Source organism: Melopsittacus undulatus, chromosome 10, assembly GCF_012275295.1.
Source record: "Melopsittacus undulatus isolate bMelUnd1 chromosome 10, bMelUnd1.mat.Z, whole genome shotgun sequence".
Lineage (NCBI taxonomy): Eukaryota > Metazoa > Chordata > Aves > Psittaciformes > Psittaculidae > Melopsittacus > Melopsittacus undulatus.
Genome location: NC_047536.1, coordinates 11,511,801 through 11,538,093, shown reverse-complemented (window position 1 = coordinate 11,538,093; position 26,293 = coordinate 11,511,801). Strand labels below are relative to the sequence as shown.

At 37.4% G+C, this 26,293-nt stretch overlaps 1 protein-coding gene across 2 annotated transcripts in view; it reads right to left on the bottom strand.

Moving 5' to 3' along the window:
* CLINT1 (clathrin interactor 1) overlaps positions 1 to 26,293 on the bottom strand; it is a 50,722-nt gene that overhangs the window by 15,180 nt on the left and 9,249 nt on the right. For both annotated transcript variants that reach the window (XM_034066922.1, XM_034066923.1), the window contains exons 2-6: positions 9,043 to 9,147; positions 8,302 to 8,398; positions 6,671 to 6,779; positions 5,608 to 5,772; positions 2,088 to 2,262 (exon numbers count right to left, since the gene is read on the bottom strand). In XM_034066922.1, the coding sequence (XP_033922813.1) occupies positions 2,088 to 2,262; positions 5,608 to 5,772; positions 6,671 to 6,779; positions 8,302 to 8,398; positions 9,043 to 9,147 (651 nt within the window). The remainder of the gene's footprint in view (positions 1 to 2,087; positions 2,263 to 5,607; positions 5,773 to 6,670; positions 6,780 to 8,301; positions 8,399 to 9,042; positions 9,148 to 26,293) is intronic.

Below are 26,293 nucleotides of genomic sequence, written 5' to 3'. Positions count from 1 at the left end.
AGCATTTTTTATTCTCTTCCATGCAAACTACAAACTTTGAAAGTAGAGTCACCAATCTAGAAGTTTGGCCAAGTTCTCCTAATGTGTATATTGGAGGTAAAGATTGTGTCAGCCAAATTCCGTTAGCCACTGTGAAGATATGCAAGTTATTTATTCTTTGTGCTTCAAGACCTTTATTGGCTTTACAATACTAAAGTATCAATGATTTATAAAGTTACTAAGATAGAAACAATAGAACATACAACAGCAGATTTGCCAGCTGAGCAACTATCACCATTTAGACACTTTTTCAAGGAAAATGGTAACTTAATTCAATGTTTTTATATAGCAGCAGCTACAAATAAACTAGTAAATTTCTGGAAGCTTCTTTTGTTTTTTTAGAAAAAACTGTTGAAGTGTGAAAACGCAAATGCATGGATTCCATGATGCATTTACATGAGAAGGCTATGTTGTGAGCTTAAGTCACATGATAGTTAGAATTCTGTGTTTCTTTCACTTTTAACATTTAAATACAGTATTCTGTTAATACAACATCAATGAGGTTTGTATTTGTAGTATTTTTAAGCATAAAAAGACAGACATTCTATAACCTAACAATCTTCTTAGATCCTTCTATAGAAAGAAATACCTTTGTTTCAACACTGATAAAAAGCCTTCCATGTTGTCTAATCACCATGCTAATAGAAGCCACAAGGAAATTTCAGGCTGGTAGCCAAAGCAATGTTGGAGAAGCCATACTGCTGGATTCCTTCTCATAGCAGGGTAGCCTGCAACTACCCAATTGGTTTTGCTCATGTATGTCCAAAAAAATTTCCTCCTTTTATTTCAAGTTCTGAGTTTATTACTTCCATACATTTCTAGACAAATACCACACCTGACAGTTACCAAGCACAAGACCAAGGGCCATTCAGAAATAAAGCAAAGTAAGATAAAAAATGGCCACTGCGCATCCTCTACATGAAATATGGATAGTGAGCTTTCCAGATGTCATGTGACAAGTTGCTTTTGAAAGGTAAGTACAGAAAAGCACACAGCAATATACCATTGTTAAAATTGAAATTGTTTACTTCTGATCCCTTCTCTTTGTAGTCTATTGATAGTACGTTCTAAGAGGGAACTCCGATGTGTGCAAAGAATACCAGTTTTATGATTTATTAATACCCTAGCAAGGACACCACACTCTTTTTCTGAGAAATACTACCATTATATTTTGTTTCTGAGCAAAATGGCTTGAATTTTGTAATATATGCTTATCTGTATGTGTACATGTGTATTTTTATACACACATACATAAAAATGCATATGTAACTGCTATCTGAAGATATTCCTGTAAAAAATATTAATCAAATCTCAGTGCAAATTAGAATTTTAAGCTGTTTTCCAAAAGGGAATCATTGAGCACTCTCTCTACAGCAATTTTAGATTCTGTTAAATATGGATTTGATCTCCTGATAGTAAAATTCAATGCACCTGCTGAACTGTCATGTGCAGTTCTTTCTGCAGGCAAAGCAAGGTAGGTTTTCTTCCTTACTGGAGAAATTTAATGGCCAGATGTAGCAAGTTTCTTCAGGAGGTTCAACTGAAATTGACTTTAAATGGTTTTAAATAAGTCACCTTCAGTTTGCTCTTCCTGACATCAGCTCAGGGAAAAAGCACTGTGTCAAGGTAGGTCTAAGAAGTTTTACATCTCCCTCCTCTTTGGCACTTCAGCATTCGGAGTAACTGTAGCAGCCTCCAGTTCCTTGCTTCCAGCAGTTCCAATTCCTTCCGGTGTACTGGTGCAAGGAAGATCACCAAATTGCTGAGACAAGGAAAAGCTTAGGAAATTTCAGCCAAATCCCCTGCTTTGCCAGCAGCTAAGCTAGGGGCAGTAATGGAAGACAGCCAAGAGCAGTTAACTACTGACAGAGCTGCATTATTCCCCAAGGCCAGTAAGGGCTGTATATGAAGTCCAGAAAGCAGATACTGAACCCAAACATGCTTCCATACAGACAAGAATGACAGTATTATCACTAACAATTAGCAATGTTGAAGAGCTTTATAATAGCAATTGCACAGAATAAATTAATGTTAAAATAACTTAGTACCTGCACCTTTCTGGAGAGTCTTCTCTATCTTTTCTTTGGAACTTGCGGATGGTATCGTCGATCGTGCTTCCAATTTTGTCGCTCAGCTCGCCTAACTTATCACTGAATGGAAAAGCTGGTTTTTTATCCCATTCTTCATCCCATTTCGACTTGGGCTCAGGATCATATCTTTCACCTGTGTAAGGCATTAAGATAAGACATATTAAAGATAACAGGAAAAAAAGTGCCTGTGGTCTTTCTGGAAGCACTCTCAAGCCCCCCTGACCTACATACATAAACCTTACAAGTTTTCAAAGCAAACTGAAAGCTCTCACAGTGCTGAATCAACACTATTATAGCAAGACACAGCATGTAATGCCAATCATTAAGTGGCAGGAATGCAGATTCTAAGACTTTTTTTTATGACAACGATACAATCTTAATGCACTGCACAGCACAGCACATCAAGATACTGTTGGACCCTGCTGGAGAAGCACAAGAGGCACAGTCAACCCTGGCTGCATAGGCAGCTTATCAGAAATGAGACGTGCCAGTTATGTAACAGGCACTTAATACATGATATCCCATTCTTGGCCAAGCAGTGTGCTCAGAAGTAAATCAATGGAGTTTTTTATGTGTTGACATTCATGAGCACATAGACGTGTAGTACCAAAATATGGAAAGATGTAAGTGTGCAACACAAATTTCTGTTCTTTTTTCTCCACACTCTGTGTGTGAAAAAACCTTCTAAAGAGATAAAAAGGCAATAAAGCAACTCACCATTTCAGCAGCCACTGAGTACCCTGAGCATGTTTACTAAACACTGTTACCAAGAAATCAAAAATCTTTGCCCCCCCTAAATGAAGTATTCAAGACATCCATACTGGTATCTTAGCTTACCAACCAGGTTTTACTTGAAATAAGTAAATTTGCTTATTAATCTCATTAATAAAGCTTAAAAGACTTAACCTGGGTTTACTTATACACACTCAGACAACTTAAGTTTAATTTAAAAGAAAAAACACAACACTTAAACTTTAACAAAGACTTAACTATCAGAAACACAGCACACATTACTATCTTAATTCAGAAAATACAGGCATATAAACTAACCCAATATATATTTACTTAAGCTGAGTAATATTTAGTAGCAGAAAAGAAGAATGGTGAAAAATTCATTATTTCAAGTTACATACAAATTATAATCTTGATGTTCATTCAATTAAGCCACTTTTAATTAAAGTAAATGATAGATTCCAGCACTACAAGGTGCAAAATTTGAGCTATAACTGTCCAATATTATCACATAAGGAGGACGTATTTTCTCACTGTAGATGTAAGTGCAAGCCTCCAATGGTATTTGTTTAGATTCATAAACGATAGGCAAACTTTTACGAAGTACAGAACCTGTTGCAAATCAGTGAGTCAGCGAGATCTTTATCACTGAAAAATAAGACATTGCTAAGAAACAGACTGCTGTTAAATGTTGTGGGAGAATAAAATGTCCCATTTCAGTTTATGCCAGGCTCTCACGTGTTTTAACATAAAATCCAGTATAAGGTTTCCTTGTGCAACAGGAATTTTGAAGTAAATTAAAAAACACCCCAAGAACTCGGTATTTTCAGGATGAAAACAGCTAAGGAAAACCCTGAAAATATAAGCAGTTTAGATTTAAACAACTAGAACCTTCTAGGTGACAAGTCTGACATGGGAAAAGTTTGTTTTGTGCTGCTACAGAGATTATTTTTTTAACCTTACTCACTGAAGAGATAATTAAAAATCCTTTACCATAAGAACTAAATACAAGACAAAGGAGATATTCCTTTAAATTAAAAAACTTGAATGATAACTAAAGAGCATATGGACAAAGAGCTCCACCCAGCATACAGGGAGAGATCACAACTGTACAGAGCTAGTCAAAAGATAAGCTCAGTGAAAGAACAGAAGGACACGTACTTAAAGTACAAATGCAGTGACTCACAAGTATTTCTTAGAAAAGAATCACCAGAATTCCAAGCAGGTAGCAAAAGCCTAAAAGAATATAGTAAAACTAGACATATCCTGCCATGGAGATACAGGTTTTCAACAACTGCATATGAGGAAAAGGGAGAACAGAGGAACAAAAGAAGTAACCTGTCAAAACCAGAAGAGAGCAAATCTAAGGCTCACAGTGAAGAGTGAAAAACATACATAGCACCAGAGACAGACAGGCGAGGTTTAAATCCTACAGTTACTACTCAGATCTTGTATCAGCCCCTTCTCTCAAAGAAGTCACTGACTAGCAAACCAGAGCCATGTGCCATTGCAACTCTGTGACCCATCCCTTAACAAAAGTGGCCAAGGATTTACTCAAGGCAAAGAAAATACAGCTAAACATCTCAAGACTGACAGCTGGATCATGGGTGACATATGCTGGTATACATCAAGCATAAAAACCAGTTCAAGCTCAGAGCCCTGCTACACATTATGGCAGGGACTGGGGAGCAAGAAGGAAGCTGAACACTTACATAGTGCTGGTTGTGTGCCTTTATCTAGCCAAGGCTTTCAGGGAAAACTGTGTCCTCTCCAAACAAAGTCAAGCTGATGGCATTACATCCTCCAAGGCCAAGATCCTACAAACACACTATGCTGAAGATCCAAACAGTCTAACAGAACTTCATGCACACATGAAGCACACTGGTCACCTCAGCAAAACAGATGAATTTGTTTCCAAAACAAGGGGACATCAGGCTACCTGTCAACAGCGTTTGGATGGTGGCTTTGTTTTTACTTTTCACCTTGTGCATGAATGTTTTTAAATAAAGGAACTTTAAACACAAACTGAGACACTAACAGCTGTATTGGTAAATTCCTGAAATACAAACTCCACCACTTATAAAGTACTTGGTGCATGCATTTGAAGTCAGATCTGACAGACATCAGAACCCATACAGTTAACACCCAGATATCTTTCAAGTGTCTCACCAGTATTACTTGGGAAACCAAAAAAGTTTAAGGGCATATAATATTTATATTGTTTCACCCAAACACTGTTACTGCCCTAAAAGCCCTAACACAAATCAAAAAAGGTTCTAAAGGAGGTTGGCAGGAAGGAGTATGTGAAGCAATTCTTATGCTGTAGTGGGTGGAAAGTATCAGAATTTTTTAAGACTGACTAAGAAACCCTTACTTACGAGGGCATTTATTTATCTACTTCTGCTACAGCAGCATTCATTTCACAAGGAGACTCTGCCTATGAATAAAAAAGAGACAGCTAAGTTTTGGCTAAGCCAATGCATTAATGTCATTTGTATAAGTTTATAGTTAGTTTTTAATGTAAAAAGAAAAAAAAAACTAACTTACAAATTTAAATGAATTACTGTAAAAATCTTTATGTGGGGGAAAATGTGTAAGAATTCTTTTGTAACAGCAACAGTGACAGTTAGAGAAATATAAAGAAAAAGCACTTAGAGGAGCATCTTAGAAATTCCTTACATTATTTCTGTTATCCAAGCCACGTTAAAAGATGTTCAATCCTTGACCAAGAAAGCCTAGTACTCACTGTATCTGAACCCTCCAACACTGTCCGAAGAAACCCCAATGTATTTGTCTTTGTTCTTCTTTGCTTTCTTTCTCTCTTCCCGAAGTCGATCATCATCTTGAGCAAATTCAACCATTTCTTTTACCTTCTGGCGTATGTTTATACCCTGGTCTTTGCCATTTTCATCTGTATAGGTAAAGCAGGACAGAGAGGATGGATGGAGGGGGGGAAGGGAGAGAGAAAAAATAATCAGAGGCAGTAATATTGAACATCAAACTGAATAATCTGAACTACAGACACAACAGTCAGAGAAACAGCTTATGCCTACTGAGGTCTACTCATTTCTTTAAAAGGGACTGACCAAATATTTTGTTTCAGCACAAATGTTCATCCTTAGATAAAGGAATTTTCCTGAATGGTGTATTTAGAAACATCTCCCTGCTGCTGAAACATTTAAAAGATTAACAAGAGATTGAAACAGAAATTATATTCTTCAATGGAGCAATTTTAACCCTTACAAATACAACACCTCTTCCTCAGTCTTTTTAGTACAGTTTTGAAAGTTTAACTGCACAAACTCAGTCTTACTGCACAACTCAATTCTCGAAAACCAGCTTTCATTTGGGATGCACTACAAGCTAAATGTGCTCCTTTCCCAGCCTTTTTCACATTCAAAACACACACTGGCCTTGCTGCCTTTGCACTGTAAATATTATTTGGTGGGAGTTAAAAAAAAAACTCAGCTTCAAACAGATGTGTGTGTTTTGGAGCTCTAACCTTTTCTTCCCATATGATTAAAGCTATTCCTTTACGGACACCACAGGGGACCAGTCTCTAGTGCATATTTTAATATAAACCCGAACACTCATGTTGTGTTGGTTCTGTTGTTATTAGCCAGTCTTTTCTGCAAGTTCTTGTCTTCACTAATTAATACTCTAGGGTCCCACGTCTTGGATTCTGCACTCTTCACACAACTGGCAACAGTCACATTCTAATTAGACTGGGGAAGCTTCTAAGCTGGTTCAGGTGACTGACAACTCCAACTACTGTTTTAATTTGCTTATAAGATTTTTCTATTGCTCACCTACAAAGTGGTAATTTTCCAGGGATCGCAAATCATAAATGTGTTCTCTGGCACTTGTAACAACACGCTCTGATCCATTCCTTATGAGGTAAGCTAGGAGCAGCAAAGACTATAAAAATACAAAGCACCTTATGATTGCATGAACAAAAGCTCTATCTTTTTTTTAAAGGAAAAGAAAAAAAAGGTAAAAAAAAAGGTGCAATAGAAAAGCAAACCTACCCCCTCCCCAAATTAGTAAGCAATAAGACTTTCCCCTTTTAAATAAATGTTCATTATATGGGTTCACATAGAAAAAACACGCTTTCCCCACATGCACCTTTTGCTCTTTAGAATATCAAAACTGTACTTGTCAAACTCTAATTTGTCATTACTAAATCACAAATAGTTACCTTCATCAGCTACTGCTGATTTTAAAATACAGCAGCAGCAATGTAAGAGAAAAAGTTAACCCTGGTAAATGAAGCACTTTCTTTTGCCTCTTTTGTACACAATTTTCCAATGTTTTTCACCAAAAAGTAACTCCTATAGAAATTTAAGAAGCCTTCTGCAGGATACAATGGATATACAAAACTGCATTTCAGGATAATTTTAAGCAAGCAACAAAAAAAAGAAGCTTAAGTAGTACTTTAATTTTAATTTTGTGTTGAGGATTTCTATCTAGAAAAGAAGAATACATGCTCTTTCTTCAAAATATCTCCTTTATCAGCTAAAACTATCGTTATATTTCAGCCTATCCAAACCTGATAAGCAATTCCAAGCAGTCTTTATAACATTAAGTAGCTGTGTGTGGTAGCATTAAATATTAATTTATATTGGACTTCAGGGAAAACAATTACTATGAATACAAAACATCAAGCACCTGTGAAAAGCATAAGCCATGCCTTAGAATTAATTCTGTCTTGTTACAATCCTGGCATCAAGGAAAACAAAAATACAAGCTAGTCCAATACACCACGTCTAAAATATGAGGTTATATTTGCATAATTCAGTGAACACTGAACACCACTTTAAGTGCAGCATGAGGTAGTCTTAAGCAAAAAGTTTCTCTACAATGTCAATTAAGCAAAGACAAGAGAAATGCAAATGATTCACTTCTTTTTCCAAAACACAAATAGGACATAAAAACCTCCTATAAGATCTGCAAGAAAATCTGTTCCATTCAAAGCTAAGCTACTGTTTTCAGAGAAGTATGAATTGAAACAAAATTAAGATTAGTTTCCATTTTATTTCAGGTATTCTTGAGCTCCTTCCAAAATATTTTCCCGACTGCACAATAACTTCTCATCTACTTCTTATGAAGCACCGTAACAACTCCTCTGGGTGGATTCAAAATGTGAATGCTACTCCAATACTTGAATATCAGCAAAATGTAATTGCTTTATTATGTTCATTAGGTAGCATCTTAAGACACACTTCCAAACCCAGAAATTTTGCTTCTTTTATATACAGCATTAGAAAGACATCTTTTGACTTCAGTAACAGTTAGGAAAAGAAATTACAGGTCGCTAGTGGAGTGATACAGCAGTATCTAAATAAGACAACACATCAGCACATTATACGAGCAACAAGAATCATGTCCTTTATAGACCAACACAAAGTCTTGACTATTTCCAGCTCATATACATACACACCTTATAAACTCTCCTCCAGTTCTTTTTATTGTCTTTCAGCATTCGAGTCCAAAGCATGTTCATAAGTTCTGGAAACTGTTCATACATAAACGTTGCCCTAAAGAATTAAACAAAAGAAGTAAAGAAATTTTAGTCGCCGTGGTTTGTTAAGAGTCAGAGCTGACAGTAGATGGCAGGCTTGATCTAAGGCCATTCACATTTGATGACATTACAAGGGAAAAAGCTATCCCTCCTTCTTACTCATATAGAAGTAATTTACATGCCAGCACTACAAAAGAAATAAGTAATTCTAAAAATCTGAGGCAGTACAAGAACCTTCACTAATTTATAACGAAGGTAATGTTTAACATAATTCTCTAATAACCACTGCAACTAGACAAGCACGCAACTTCCAAGCTAATTTTTAACAGAAAAGTTCAAGAAAGAATGTGACATGTTTTCCTCTATTTCAAAAAATCACAAGAAAGCAGTTTGAAAATAAGCATTCCAAAACAGGCAGATATATTGAAAGAATTATGAGGCTCCATAAATAAAAATCAAGATCTTAAAAAAGACTTTGACTTCATTTTTGTTTGACAGTTTTCAATATAAGATTATGCATTAAGAAAGTAAGACTTGATTTACAGCAACTTTTCAACATTATCAGGCAGCATACTGCAGAGTTGATTTAGCAGCAAATGTCACATTCTTGTATAAAATGCACCTTTCTTTTCTTCATCACTGAACCAAATTATCACTTACTTGGCAATCTCTCCCATGAGTTGCCCTGAAGGTCCCCATGGATCATCATTGGTTGCTTCTCGAACCTTAGACTCTATTTCTGAATAATTCATAACCACATTGGTGCTGCAAAGGGAAAAAAAAAATCATACATGAAGATTAGCATCAAAACTGAGAAACACATGAAAACTTAATAATGACACTAGTGCCTATCTCACTTAATGAGATACCTCTACAGGGTGGGAAAGAAAACATCTTTAGTGCAGAAGTTACCCTGAGGACACTATATAACACATTTAAGTTGTCTTTAAGAAGGTTTTACTATTCTATTAGTCTTCAAGAATACAGATGAGAAACTAGGGATTACATTACAGCTGGATTCGGTCCAGTAAAAATGGCTTCTGGTCAAATTAAAAGCCAGACCAAACCATGAGAGTCAAAGATGATAGCATCCCCAAATATTTGCTTACAGGTTTGTATGGTGTACAGTTATTTGCAAGAGGCTTTATAACTCAATCAGAAGCAGATTTTTTTTTGTTAACTATGAGTGCTACAAGAGAAACTCAAGAATATCGGTACCAGACTGAAGTAAGGGAGATGAGATTCACTACAAAGCCTGTTTCCTAGCTTGAATTCATTTAATTAAGGGAAAACAGCAAAAGAAGAAAAGCTGCAGTGCACTCTGCTTCACCATTAAAGAAATGCAAATACTATATGGAGCTCAGACGGTCTCCATGAGAGCTCACAGAAAAACATCACTTGCAAAAAGGAAGCAATTTTTCCATATTGGTTATATTAAAATAGTCAGTATGTGATTATGGTTTCCAAAAAAATCTCTCAAACTGGTAACCTTTAACTACAAGCCCCTTTGTGGCCCTAAAAGCATCCAGATACGTCTGATAATAGTGATTTTCCTTGTATTTTAATGTGAGTGAGCAGGCCCAAAACATCATTTATACAGAGAACGCTTGAAAAACAGCTCTACAGTTATGAAGCACTATAGCATTCAATAGGAATGAAAGCATTACTATTACTAAAAGGAAATCTAGTAAAAAAAAATCTAGTAAAGGCCTCAGTTTTCCCTATATACTTTGCAGTATATTTAAAATAACATGCTTACACCTATTGTAACAAAAGTTTGAAAGTTCACTTAACTGTTTAAAGCACATCATACAAGTTAAAAGAGCCCTATAAGATGACTGTTCTCAACACAAGCCATTCCATAAAGTCAAACAGATTATACTGCAAGAACAATCTAGTTATCTTATAATGCAATGTAGAGAAGGCATTTGCTGCTTAAAAAGCTCCTCTGATCCTGAAGTACTAGAAGAGGGGGAAAAAAAGATTCTTAATAAGTCATCCCTCTGTTCATGTAGAAGTTGGCACAATGCAGCATTCAAGCAGTACTCATTCAATTTTATTTGGCATAAGTATAGCAAAGATCTTGTCACTGAGAGCTATAAACAGCAGAATCAAGAATAAGATTCCCTTAAGTTTGAAAGGGAACACAGAAGGTAATTGTTAAAACAGAATAAAATTCCTGGACTTAACCTTGAATTCTCAGCATGAGAATCCTGCTGTCAGATTCCGATGTATGATTTTATTCAACTTGGTGTCTAAAAAGTGTAAGCAACATGACTGAATAAATAATCAGCAAGCTAACAGAACCTATCTATGTAAAAAAAGCCACGTAGGAATACAGCAGTAGTTATGAACAACAGCAATTAACATTTAACAAATTTATTTCTGCTAAATGCACCTCAAGCTTCTGCTCCTGACATTTTCTTTGCCATACAAACATAAACTAATACCATCTTTATTTCCTATAAGCATAGAACATAAAAAAAACAAACCCACAACTCCAAAGCTACAGGCTTCAGGGCTTTGCAGCTTAATGCACACTAGTTCCCTTGTCCCATTGAGGAAAGGCAGGGAGTTGTATGGAAAGGTTCTGTTTGTTTTTCTAACCCCTCCCGAAGAACTTGTTTGAGAGTCTTGATGGAGAGCTGGGAGGGGAAAGCATAAAATGAAACATTTCCTTAATTTCTTAGAGGAAAGAATTTAAGAATGGAAAGATGCTTGGAAAGATGCAAACATCCTATAAAAAATAATAATCCAGCATTATGGAAGAGCTCAAAGTGCATGGCTGAAACAGCATCGGGGTCGAAAGGGGGAAAACGGAAGGAAAACAAGGGAAATTAAGTAATGCCAAAAGAAAGGCGCACAGAAGCATGCTCTGTGTCTAAAACACTCCTGCAGTAAAGTTATTGTCCTTAGCAACTAGGAGAAAGCTCTTTTGTAAGTGCCAAGATGAGCTCTAATGGCACAAAGTGTTCCAAAACAAAGTATCTTTAAGCCACATTTAATTCAGCAACAAATGTAAACTTCAAGGAAAGAAAAAAACAACCAACTGTTGTATAGCTTGGCTTTATTCCAGGTCACTTAAAAATAACCATTTCTAAGAAGGTGGAAATACAGTTTTATTCTTCCTTTCCCATGTTTTCTATGGCCCTCATTCCATGCCCTACCCATGATTCCTGTGACCTCTGCAACAAGAAAATAATTTACGTCCAGATGTGAAGGGAAAAAGTGACTACTTTGATTGCCAAGACTTCCTGGGATTGATACAAATTTAATATCCGAGGACACTTTCAGACACCAGGGGGGGCTCTCTGATTAGTTTATACTGGGCAGCTTCCAGGGAATCGTGCTGGATCGCATGGACGCAGTCCGCTCAGCAAAGAAACGGACATACAACAGTCGGCTCTCAGGAAGTATCTTTGAGACAGTGTTTCAAACACCCTGCTATCTGCGAGATCACATCTGGATCTACCCCAGGTCATTAAATGAAACCCTGCGCAAATGGCATCTTGTGACAAGCGCATTTACAGAAGCTTTTGACATGGCCAGACATAAAACACAAGAAGTATATTTTGAAAGTTTCATCCAAAACAAAGGCATGGCACAGAAATGGGTTGACATTAACATTACGAACTGTTGCATTCTTTGCTGTTTGTGTCTTATATTTGTTTTAAGTCTGTGTAATCAGACTAATGTCAACTGATGAGTTTTACCCCTTATTGTACAGTATTTCAGTATTGTTTCTTTAAAACAAACCCAAAATTGTTCAGAAGAGGGCACTGTCACATCTCAAACAGCAGCAAGGTGACACTGAGCAAAACGTTCGCTTTGAATTTCCTGCAAGAGAACGCTCAACTTCAAATGTTTGCCTCTACAATTCATAGCAATGATGAATAGATAGCTCAGGTCTGAGACTAAATTCCTCCACATGAATAAATGGACATTGCTAGTGAAATAGTGGGTAATAGCTCTGATCATCTCTGACTGCATCAGGTAATAAGACACACTTCCTCTTAAAAATTGTGAAATTCAACAGATGTACCACGGATGAATACCAGAAAAATACTCTGTCCACAATTTTGCCTGCATTTTTCAAAGAATTCAACCAACTGTGAATAGCTTCTAATGTTGTTCTGAAGTTACCTTTCGAGATTTGTAAATGAAATAAAGCTGTCATTGTATCCCGAGGCCATTTCTTACAGTGTGCTAAAAAACCCTAAGCCCAAAACAAAATCTGAAACAACCCCAGAAAATAAGCAAGAGGGGGAGAGGAGAAGGATGGGGAGGGTGAGAGGAAGTATTGCATGTAAGTCAGTTGTATAATTTGAGGTAAAAACACATATTTAGTTGGAGTTAGGGACAGCAAACAAACAAGAAGTTCTGTTCCTACAGATAGAGAACTAAGGGGATCAGAGAAACTGCCAAAAGTTTGACCAAGCATCTGCCACTTCAACCTTTACAGCTGCAACTGTCTGAAAACCACTTTAGTTTCCAGGCATAAGTGAGTAAAAATCCTACAGGTCTGAGATTATCCTGAGCACTGTTCTTTAAACCAGGGAAATTAAAGATAGCTTGTGGGTAGCCTGCAAAACCTAAAACCTTATAGACGGAAGGAACACTTCACATTTGACATACAGAAAAGGCACAGTTTAAGAGGGGTTCTGTCTTCCACCTCTCTTACAAGCAGATATTGAAAGCAAAACCCACAACATGGACACAAATGCAACAACCACTGGTGAGTGATGAAAATATATGCAGAAAACGTCTGTTTTCATTATTTATTTCCACATACTCCAGTATAATGCTCTGACATATATTTTGGCTACTCTGCTCAGGCTTGTGACCTTACATAGTAATACATGACTTGAGCTACTAATATTCAGAAGGACATTAGTAAGGATGAGGTGCACTCTGCTCTCGGTAAGTACTTCTTCAGTGGTTTTTTCCATAAAATAGCCACAAAATTAATTCAAAAAAAGAAAGCTTTTCTCTTTAAGACTAAGAAAAAAAATATTTAAAAAAAATCACTTTTCTGCCAGGAAAGCAAACCCATTGTAATTCCACCCAGCATTTTATTAAAAAATTAAATAATCACAACATCATGAATTGAAATGTTTGTTTCGGAGCAAAGATTTCTCATTGTTCAGGACCACAGGGATCTCTACAGATTCATCTGCTGTAACCAAAGTCAGCTCAATTATCTGTTAGGAAATTATCATCACTTACAAAATATTACACAACTATAACTATGCAGCTTCTAGTAATAGCTTCCAATTGGTAAAATTACAAGTAGCTTTGTTGTGTCTGAACTGATTATCCCACATCAATCACTGCTGGTTCCACACTGGAAAAAACCCACCACTAAATCTCTCTATACTGTATCCCTTGAACCAGGAACACTCTGGAAACATGGATGTGGGAACATGAGGCTCTGATCACAGTCAGCAACAGAAATGGAAGTAGACTGTTTTTTCAGCTAATATCTCCTCTACAAATTTGCCCCAAACTCTAATGTTAACCCTCAAACAACATTTCATGATAACGATTTACATACACCACCAGCAATCCTGCTAAGGAAAAGGTGCAGCAATATTTGTCTTTATTCACTTGATTCAACACTTTGAGTAGAACCCCAGATGCAGCACATAGCACTAGTAAGAGCAAAGAATTCAGTGTCCATGGTATTCTCAAAAGGATGCAACAGTTAGGTATTTCCACTTCATGCTCCCCTGCATCTCCTGTATCTTCCAGACTTTTTCCCCATGGTCAGTGGTGTTCTGTACCCTCATCACCTTGACAATACAGTCAAAGTGCATGAAATCTTAACTCATAAAGGAAGCTTACAGTTCACTGGTAGATTTTGAGAACAATGTTCTTTTGGAGGAAGTATTCCTAAAATAAGCATTCATTAGGAAATGAGTGAAGAGCTGTATCTCAGAGTTTCAGCTCTTCAAATGACATGTAAACTTAGCATTTCACATTAATGCTCAAATAGCAGCAGTCTTAAACATACAGAAACCTTTAAATACCACATGCATAGGAAACCTGACATAGTGAAAATAAAAAACATGAGAAAAGCAAGTACTTATACATTAAAGGTAATGAAAGAACAAGAAATATCCATCCATCCAGAACAGAACTTACTTTAAAATATATTAAGGAATTGGAAAGCTTAACAGATCTTAGTCAATGTTTCTGTACAAACTTGAAAGCCTTGAATATGCCCTGGGGCAAGAGTCAGACCACTCCAATAAAAGCACCATTAGGATTAGAGTTGCTATTGATGTGGGTGGTGTCACTGAGGACACAAGTACAATTCTAGACATTAGATCCACAGAAGATTTGTGAAATGCCATGTCTAATCTTGTGAAAACTAAAATAACCAGAAGTCACAGAGAGGGTGCATTACAACAGTTTCTTTATAGTGAAGATAAAGGTATTGGGTTGGACAGGGTAAGCCTAATTAGAAACACTTCTCCAACCTCTGGGAAGCTGCCCACTGTGCTGAGGGACTGAGCAGCAGGAACAAGAAACCTGGTTACACAGTTAAAATTTTTTTTCAATGTATATTTCAAACCAATTACAATATCATGTATACATGGGACTCCTATGTGCATAATATTATGCCTTTAACTATTACTCCAAGGACATCATTGGATTATGCACCTTCTGTTTTCCTTTTTTTTAATTTTACAACTGGGAACACTAAAATACTAAAAGCTGAGATAAGAAACTTTCTATATTTTACCACCATTAACAGTTTCCAACAAGACACCATTCTCAAATACCTGTTTAAGTACAGAAGAAAAACAGTGTTACACACGTGTGCCTCTCACATGCAGTTTGAACACTGATGCCATCCCAAAAACAGCAACACTAAAGAAATTAGAATTTTAAAAGAAAAAATAAATAGTCTGTTAGAGGGGGAGGTGTCTGGAAGAACAGAGGACAACAGAAGCTCTGTTTCTGTACAGCACTACGCAGTGTGGTACCGAAGTCTTGCAAGAAACAAGTACTTTAACCTTTTGTTATCTGACGTGACAGAAGAGACACAACATAAAATTATCTTTACATAACAGTGTTCAGCATTATACTTTCAATATGCATCTCAGACTAATACTTTAGCCTCATTCTCTCTGTAATTTGCTAGCAGCTTCTTTATTTTTAGAAAGTCTTCACCACATTTCCTATGACTTTCACAGCGAATCAAAGCAAAGTACACTGCATTTGGTTCATGACAGAACAGATGTTACTGACTCAGAATAAAATCTTGTCACCTCTCTTGGTGACATAGCAAAGGAGATTGTTACAGCAACAGTCTCCAAAGTGTACATGGACAAAACCCAGTACGAATACACTTGCGCAACTCTATACTGTGGTTACTAGATTTTAAAATTAATAGACTGCATTGTTCAAACAGAACATACCATAAATGGCATCTAAAAAATAAATAGATAAGAAACCATTAAATTACAGCATAAGGAAAGTTTGTTTTAACTCTAACTGAAGCAGGAAGAATGTGAATCAGGTTAATCTATTCATCTTGCATATCTCCATTTAAACATCACTACAATTTTTATGGAAAGGCACACAGCACTGTTGTTATCCTTCTCATATGGATGGTTTATTATCAGCATGGTGGTAACTTCAACGTAAACCTCTGAACAAAGGCAGCAGTAACTTACATCTGGACGCTGAGCTAATGCTTTGCTCCTACAGTTAAAGTGCTGGCTTTGTCTTCCAGCAGCTTATTTTCTCCTGCCAGTTAGGCTGTCTGCTCCCTTTCAGCCAAGAAGCTAGCAGTCTCCCACTATAACACCAGACAGGAACTCACTAGTTCATTTGGTCCATGGTGCATGTTTCAGGAATAATACAACACACAGGAATAAAACACAACAGCAGTGATTTTTTTTTTCGTATTTTCCCCCAATCACACTATGGTTACCTAAAAGACCCCAACCCACAGACACACATGCATCTAAGATGAAGCCTTTGGAGGGGAAGAACGCATCTTATCCCCACCACTCAACTTCTATGAGTCATGCATCTAAACTATTTTTAGTCTCTAGATTAAAAGGTTCCTGTAAAGCAGGACTGAAAACAGACAGAAAGCTTTCTGAGAATGCTAAAAAGTTATTTTAATATTAAATGATCCATTTTTAAACTGTGTGCAGAACTTAGCTTCAACTACTGAGAGTACATGGTAAATAAAAAAGCTACACAACTGGTCTGAGCACAGGCTATGCCTCCCCCACTTCCAGGTGTGGGAATCTTGGCATCTATTAAATTGTTAATTAGATTCCAGAAACATTTTTGCCAATTAAAAAAATCATTTAATACTTATCCATCTGGGCATGAAACTCTTTCAACCAAGCACATGAATTGGTGAGCTAAAAAAGAAACTCTCCCGATCCGCACAGCACCACCTCCCAAACCACACAGGGCCAGCACACTACACAAGAAGCACCTCCTAAAAAGGGGCATTATATTAACTCCACTTATTTAGCCTTGCTTCTTTCAGGCTCTGAGGGATTAAAGCTGATCACTGGTCCAAGCTTGTGTTTTAAGAAACTGAAAGGATTTAAGACAAAGTCAAACCAAAAGATGCATATCAGCACCAGATTTCACTGCCCTGTGACAGACTGTCACTACCTTAGAAAGCTCACCATTCAGACTGTCTCACAGAGAAGACAGAAAAGATAAGACATAATTTATCCACCTGTTATCCCAAACAATATAAAGGACATTCAGGAATGTATGTAACCTAATGTTACTAGCAGATATTCGGAGAAAAAGATACTAACTGCCTTCAAACTAAAGATGGTCTCACCAGTGTGAATGTGCTGAGGCACTGGCACAGGTTGCCCAGAGGAACTGTGGCTGCCCCATTCCTGGTAGTGTTCAAGGCCAGGTTGGACAGGGCTTGGAACAAGCTGGTCTAGCAGAAGGCAGGGTTGTAACTGGATGAGCTTGAAGTTCCCTTCCAACCCAAACCATTCTGTGATACTATGGTACTGCTCTTGCCTTCAGTGAAGTCATACATTCAATCTCAGCCAGCATCTCTCTCCTTGCTTAGTGAAGACAAACTAACTAAAAAACATGTAACAAACTTAATGTATTTTCATTTTGCTCCTGTCAGTAATGTCACTTTTGTTATAAAACACGAAGCTTAGGTTTAGAGCCTTGCAAATGAAACATACGGATACCAAATATGAAGCCAGGAGTTCACATTCAGGGAAGAAACAGATGGGTACCCATCTGCCAAAATGCCTAGTGAAATACCTCAGGTTACACAGAGGTAACAGCACAACATTAGCTGGTACTTGACCCTTTGAAGTTACTTATTTTTAAGCCACTCCTCAGAAGCACTACAAATATGACACCAGTCAATTTAGTACAGGAATAGTGGGTATTACGGACCTTTTATGCAAGTTGCAATTATGCTCTTTCTGACCAACAACACCATCTTCATTATGGTACTGTAGGATCTAAAATACAATTTCAGCTTTTCAAGTTAACAGCTTCATAATTTATGGGGCAGATGTGCAAGGCAAACTGCACAGAAAGAGATAAGCCAAGAAAAACATCCTGATGGCCACAAATGAATTAGAACTTGTGGGAGGAAGGAACTATAAAGCTATTTCCTGTGCCTTACAACTTCTAATCACAAAAGACTACCAAGTAAACAAGATAACTAAAAGTCCACCACACACAAACTTTCAAAAAGAGCAGTGACTTTAAGAATCAAATTGAAACCTGTTAAAGAATTCGTGAGATCTGTCACTTACAGAAACCACTCACCGCACATTACTGAAGCCTTCCTTTTCAAAGTTTACCTCCCTCTCTCAGAAGTTACCCATTTGCAGCTTACTATATTCTTCATGTTCTTGTAATTGCTATGCTACAGCCGAAGTAGTTTTTACAGATGTTGGGAACACGAGGCAACTAATTACATGGCAGTTTTAAAGCATATTTGTGCAAGGAACCAACACTTCTCCCCCCGAGTAGATTTAAGGCTGATTTCATCTCTTCTATTGCAGATTCCCTGCAGTATGTAAGTGTTAATACTTTCATATTTTTATATAAAACAATCCCTTGTGATTTAAACCAACAGATAAATGGCTGTTTAAATATATTAATTTGTCAACAATTGTAGAGCAGCAAGATGTGCTGGTAAATAATTTCTCAAACTCACTGAGGATTTTACCACATTACTACTATTGATTGTGGTTTTGTATCATCACTATATGAAGCATTTCTTCATTTACAGCCCAGAGCCGTTTCTTTGTTTCCCCGTTCTTTATGGATGTTTTGGTTCCAAACACCCACCTAAGGTTCTTCAGCTAGCATCCTCTAATCTTCAACAATTATACTATCTTTACTTCAAATACACATTTCCACAGTTTCACTTTAAAGCCTTAGTAAGTGTTGTCATTTTGCTTACTATACTTCATTCAAAAAGACTTCTTTTAAAGGTGAATTGCCAGAATAAATGTTGTACTCCAGCAACTAGAATGAATCAAAATACTTCCTTTTAATTCACACTGTAAGAACACCATATTATTCTCCGCTGTTTTGCAGTATTAGGTTTTTAGGTCACATTTTTAGTTCAAGTTTTAGTTAAAATTAGAGTCCAAATAAACCTAAAATCATTCTTGTGACAAATATGGTTAATCTTAAGCATAAAAACCGATTTCACAAACAAGTAGGGGAAAAGCTGCCATTCAGGCAACATTTGACACTTTGATGGGATAGTTACATGCTACAACAGCAACTCTGGTTTTGATTCAGACAAAAAGGCGACACTGCTACTGCCCTCTGCAAATTCTCACTCTCCTTACACTCATGTGAGCCTACATCTGGCATATCACACTGAAGCCACTGCTTCATTAAGCTCCTATTCCTACGGATTTGCTTTCAAAGTACAATAAGCTGTGTTTAAACAACAGCAGCCATACAGTCAAAAAAGTTGAGGAATTACATAACTTGGACGGCCTTTTGTAACTGGAACTGAAGAGATTTCCATGTGTATGCTACAATCACATGATCGTTTTTTTTTCAGTCCTCAACCTTTGCTTCTCAGCTCCTTACACCTCAGATTTTTAATCCTGTAACAATCAGAATGCAGCAGTTTTAAAACTATTTTCTAGACTTAACTACATGTCTGTACAGAATGCAGTCAGATTGTGCTTCCTCCTTCAAGACTCAGCAACAACTACTACATACTTTCCGTCAAATGCTGCATCTTTATTTTTCCATACTTGTGATCTAATCAGGTAACATGACAGATTCTGAAAACAAATGTTTAATCAAATAGAAAAGAATTAGAGAAATCTAATTAAAACCACACTTTCTGTAGAGTGCTTTTTATATGAATAATACCAGCACGAATAAGTGAATTCCAATAAAAACTGCTAGACAATTGTAATGTAAAACTAAAACACACCCATTTTGGGACAGAGAGACTGAAACACTCTTCACCATAGCTTACATCCTCCAATCAACTGCTTCTTTGTACTTTGCTGCACTCGTTTAACTTCAAGAGTAAATTTCCCTGAAAAAGCTCATTTCAGTTATTCATAATGGGTTACATAAGCTGCCTTCTGAATTAGCTACTAGCGCTACTTGCCTCTTTCCATACACACCATACTAAGATACCACACTCAACTCCATAGATGAAGTATTTTAAGTGTGTACTGAAACCTTCAACACATAAAGAGATGCCACAAGTACTCCCAGTCAGGCAGCTTTAAGGACTAAGGCACAAGATTTGAATGTTGAGAGAGAAGTATTTACAGGAACAGCGAGGTCTTACCCTTCTTTCAAGAAATAAAAGGAGTAAGTTTTCAGAGAAGTAAGTTGTAGCTTTGAATCTGTGTGACTTCAACCCACTGGTGTACTTCACACTTCCTGTATTTGACCATGAAGGATGAAGATAGGGGTGGGGGGGATAAACCAAAGCCCAACTTTACAGTAAAATGAATCCTCTAACAGCACCTATGACACTCCAAATCCTCCAGAAGGTCAATCAATGATCTCTGTACTTAAAACAACCTGGTTCCAAAACAAAACTTTAGTTTTCAGAGTGTCAAGAGGTGTGTCATTAGTTCTTTAATGCTATCCCCAAATGATAACACTCCTTTGACAAGCCCTCTCACTCTACAGGTTCTGACATTCTCCAATCTTTGCAACTGTTCACTCACCAAAACACATCATACTAGAGTTTTCTGATACCATGAAGGGCATGTAACAGTTGTAATCTTACAATAATGCACCAAGTGGTCAAGGAAACCTCCTGATGCTATACATGCTCAAAGTATATCAGCTGGATAGTTACACATGGTAGATTTTACTCCAAAAAGCATCAGCGCTGCCTGATAGCTACTACAGCTATGAATTGTGCAGACCTATTCAGTGTTACTAATCACACTGAAATCTAATAATCCAGACTTTCTTTATGAATTGTTTCAAATATTTGTCAACTGACAAAGTATTTAGTGTGGACAGAAGAATGCACAGACAATAATATGGAGTTTAATACTTCCAAAAAACACACACCCCTAACATTAACAGATCATGTTTAATGATCCTTGTAGTTTCAGCTATCCCTTCGCTGCAAGCTGAGTACCATGAAAACACTGCCCTAATTCCAATTTTATTACAAATTAAGCATTACTCTAAACACTACCTGTTCCACCAGGCAAGCCTGATTAAAGTTTAAACAATGGGCGCGCTGAAGCTTTTAACACACAAATTGATCATTCTCTGCTACTATATAATCACTTTGGCACCGTGCCATGCCATGAACCCATACACTTCGCAATATCAATCCTCTGCCATCATTTTGAGAGGAATGAATCTGAGTACAGACAGTTCCTCTAAGTCAACAGTAAGCACCGGTTACAACCTCTTCTTTCATCAGAGCCACAGCCAAGGTATAGGTAAGGTTACCAGATCTGAAAGTGCTGCCTCTGTTCTCTCCAGCCTGTCCAAGGGCTCCAGTTCCTGCCAGCTCTTCTCCTTGCTCCTTCAGGCCCAATGCAACCAGAGGCAGACAACAGCACCCCAGCTGCATATAAACCATACAAGTCAAATGCACACACACACACCTTTTACAACACAAATCGCACTCTATCCCTGGCATCCAGGCTTGTTTTGAAGGACTTGCCTTTTACCTTCAACTAGAGCTATAACTCTACAGCTTCACATTTCATCTGTGATACAGCAAAGAATTAACCTTGTATGCCCTAAGAAAGCCTGAGATGTGTATCTATCTCATCATCAACAGAATCTAGAAATATGGTCCGTATAGCAGGTGAAGCAACTAAACAAGAGATCCCTTGACTGCAATTTAAATACAGCCTTGCATCTTGGAAAATATCTTAAGACCAAGGCAGAAGCTGCACTGCACTTTTCAGACTAGGAGAAAGGAAAAGGAAGGAACAGTTTACACAAACTTATCAAATTGCAGGCTCATAACCAGTTATTTTCCTTCATTTATTCAAGTGTCTTTCAGTGGAATTGCTCTGCAGGAGGTATTCAGTAGGAGAGAAAAATACTCCAGACTACTATCCTCACCTTTGTTTTTCTTAGGCGAACTGCATTATCATTTATTGATCTTATTCTACACACACTGGAATTAATTCTATAGCTGCTGTTGCTTGCAAACAAACCCCACACAACCTCAACAGCCTATTTCAGGCACCTTACTTACTGAAAATAATTAAAATTAAATAAAAAAATGAAAATGCTGTCACTACAGAGAAGCTGATAGGCTTCTCACAATTGTTTCCTTACAGTCTGCTTGCCTACTGCATGAAGCAGAAAGCAAGGACTATTCCACTGTTCTATGCAGTGCTATAATACCTGCTACACTCAATAGCTTTAATGCATCTGCAGTGTTTCCTTTCATATCCAATACTGAAATCCAATTCAGAAAAGATCATTACATCTGTCAGACAATTTCAGGAAGACACTTAAGACTACATGCAGTATGTCTGGATGCAAGACCCTCATTTCTTGAGTCCACTACACACAGCCTTAAGAGGAACACAATCAAAGCCCTTTCAACTTGTGTTTTAGTGTCTCAGCATATCTCATTTTCCTGGGAAGGAAGCTTCCTTCAAAAACTAAGCCTTTCCTTTCACCTCACCTTGCTAACAGGAACAAGAAATTCAACTTCTTTTAAAGTGCAATTAAGACTTCACAGTCTCTCAGCAAGTACTTTGCACTTCAGCATAAGTAGTGATGTGCAAGGGGAAACCTGTTTGCTCAGTATCATAATCTCATGGTGTCAGAAGATGCCTGTTGTATACAAAACAAGTACAGGCAAGCATGCAGTGATAATTTAGCAGAATGAGCTATGAGCATCCAACATTTTACAGCTACGGGCAAAGAATTCAGGGGGATTTCCAGCTATGCCTTCACCTTCTGCCAGTGCTCCTTCAGCGTCTAGTGGCCCTAAAGGCATTCCCTGGCTTCTTGCTTCCAATTTGTTTTGAACTAGGTTGTAAGCCTTTCACAAGCTGTTTTTTAAACTGCCTCATCTGTCTTGTTTTTACATAAGAATAACCAGCAACTCTAAGCTTAGCATTTTCTTCAAACAGACCTTTCAGCTTTTTGAAACACATGGACTTGCTTTGAATTATTTCCTTAACCCTCCTCTTCACCAACAAAGTCTCTTTTTCATCAGTCTTCAAGAAACAATAAGAGTTTTGTTAGGAGCCACCGATATAGCACTGGCATTATCTCCACATCACCTGCAAGGATTCCATTCTTCAGCATGCCCTTGGAAGTCTGGAGGTTTTAAATTAATTCCTAATTTTTATGTTCAAGAGCAACCTTTATGAAAAATGCACCCAAAAATGTTTTTTATTTATGCTCTTGTTGCTCATAACACAATTTTTAATCCAAGTGCTTTATTCACTATTACAGACTGGCTCTGAAAGCGATGTCCTGAACCAGAATCACTGTACAGCTCAGGACCAAGTCAAGGCTTGCAATTTCTGTCTTCTTGTCTAGCTCTTTGGTGAACCAACCACCGATGACCTAGATGTGTACTGTGAACAGTAGAAGATGCTGATGCAATGTATATCTAACCTACAAAGGATACATGAAGTCACCCACTGCTATCACATTTCCTGTCCACAATGCCTCTCTGCCATCCACATAGGGTGGGAAGACATGAACCAATACAGTCCTCTTCCTGCTCTTGCTCTGTCCTCACACTTTTAGCCCTGAATTTTCAGTTTGTAAGAACTGACTGGATGACACAGTTTTCTTGTTAATTTGGTCTGAAAAAATTTTCTTCAACATGTTTCTCACCCATTCAGCTGTGCCTGTGTTATTCTGTGCCTGCTCTATTACATAGTCCTACTAACCACACTGTTCTAAAATGGGACACAGACAGAACATATCCAAAATTTGCTGAAATATTCCAGGTTCCACCTTAGTCTTCGGTCTTCTAAAATATGACTTATCCCAGGACAGATGCCCTTTGTAACATACACGTATCTCCTACAACAGACCTATAAGAACTATTTTTCCCTTCACCAATTGCAGGCCTTCCTCCCATTAAAATTAGCTGTCATCTCTTGGTCAAGTTAACTTAGTGTAATCATAATAAAAGTTATGCTGACAGTCAGTTCTGACAATCAACCATTTCTCACTATTTTTCTACAGCATCTTATTATATGGGATAAGTACACCATATATAAAACCACATCAAAATAGTTCAACTGATACAAGACTCATAGATGAGGCTCATGGCATATGAAACAATAATGAAATACTACAGAAGAGCTGCACTTTGTGTCACTCATGGAGTTTCTGCTGGCAGGAATAATGTTTTTTCCCCGTAACTGAGTGTTAGGAAATACAGGGCTGTGGTACCTACCCAGTCCACCCTTCTTTGATACATTCTAGCTGATACCTGTTTCATTAAAGAGCTCTCATGGTTCCAGATAGCTGAGTCAGGACCAGAGAAGGGCTGAGGCTGGGAGGGTGCCCCTGTGACCGCACAGCACAGGCACTGTGCTCACACAGGCTCAGCAAGAGAAGGCTGCTCAGGCCCATGTCTAGACAGGTTCTGAACATCACCAAAGATGGAGCCCCTGCAGTGTTTCTGTGCAACCAGCTCTGCGGTTTGCCCCCCCCCAGTAAAATTAACACCACCACCCCACCCACCCCCCCCCAAAAAAAAAGTTTTAAAAAAAAAAACCCTCATCTTTTCCTACTTCAGACTGTTCATTCTTTAATCAATCTGAATTACTGTTTCTTTCCTGCTACAAGTGTATTTAAGAATAAAAAGCACTCACCATAATCCTAAATAGACTAAATTAGCTTAATACTCATTTTCTTTTGTTATTCAGTTTTCTATGAACACACGTCACAATCTAGAAATCCTTCTAATACTGTATTAAGCAGTTAGATGAAGTGTCTTTAGCTAATGGCAGTGTGTCCTTTTGCAGCTGTATTTACAGCAGAGTATCCAAAAATGAGCACAGGCAGTAAGAATACACTATTCAGAATAAATGAATTATATTATCAACATTACATTAACATTCATTATTTCATTATAAGTTTCAGATTGGGGTCTCACATGAAATAAAAAGGGTAGCTTGGCAAACTGAAACCCCTCAAGCTCACAAACACGCATTTTTACTCAAAGCAAGTGTTCTTTTGTGGAATGAGTGTGGTAAATTATATACAAATTAACTTTCAAAACTCCAAGCCATGTTTATTTGTGGAGGATAATGACGTTTCCTTTCCTTTCATAGGTATCATTTGTTAAACTGGTTCCTCCAGGAGATCAAATAACTCTTCTGTCCTAAAAAGGTAACAAGAGCTGTTTCATTTGCCTCAGAGCCCCAGTTTCTAGGTCCTGCCACAAAGATGATTAATTTCAAATTACACTGTGTGTTTACAACAAGCCAATTTCACTATGGTTCAATACACCAACTATTTATTTATTTACACAGTAATGGGAAGATGACTGGATTTTGATGATCTAATGTCTGAAGCTGCAGAAGTTACAGTTACCAGGTAATCAACAAAACCCTGGCAGTGGCAGTTTAAGGGCTGAGACTCCATTTCCAATTAGGACTCTTATTAGCACTAAGTTCCCAAGCTGTCTCAAGAAATGCAATCATCTGCTTGGTAGCAGGGAGACAAACCACTGTGACAGAAGTTAACTCATTTAGACAATAAACAACTTTGAACAGAGGGTTTTTTTCCCCCCACCTCTCTTTGCATGATCATATGGAATAATAGTTAAAAACTCATGTCTTGAGAGGAAGCACAGAACAGTGAGTAATGTACATTATGATGTTTCTAAACAGCTCAATAGGATGGGGAGAGCAACCAATAAGAAAAACATTTATGATTCAGAATGAAGCAAAGAAAAAAAAAATGTATTCCCTAATTCCCAACAGGTCTCATTATTATTACAACAGATTGAAAAAATGCAGGTCAGTCTCATTAAACAAACTGAATATACACTAATATTACTAATTGTATCCCAAATGAACCAGTTAGTATCTATTAAGCATGCAGTCAATATTTAGCTGGTTAGGATATGACTGTTTGGATGAGAGGAGGGAGGAGTACAACAGCTTTGAAGGAGTTTCCTTAAAACACAAATACACACTAACAATATTGGTGGTATCACATTAGTTTCATTTTTAGTGGCAAACCCAAGCACATCCAAACAGATGTATTTAAAAACAGTCTACACAGAATACCACTCTTGCCACTCTGTAATAACTGAAATACATACCAGCAATATTTCTAATATAATGAATTTAATTAGCTGCACTTTTAAATTGAATTGAAAGCATCTCAAAGATGTGTCAGATCACAAGATCACTCCCAGCCTCAATCATTCAGAATATAACCATACAAGACACAAAGC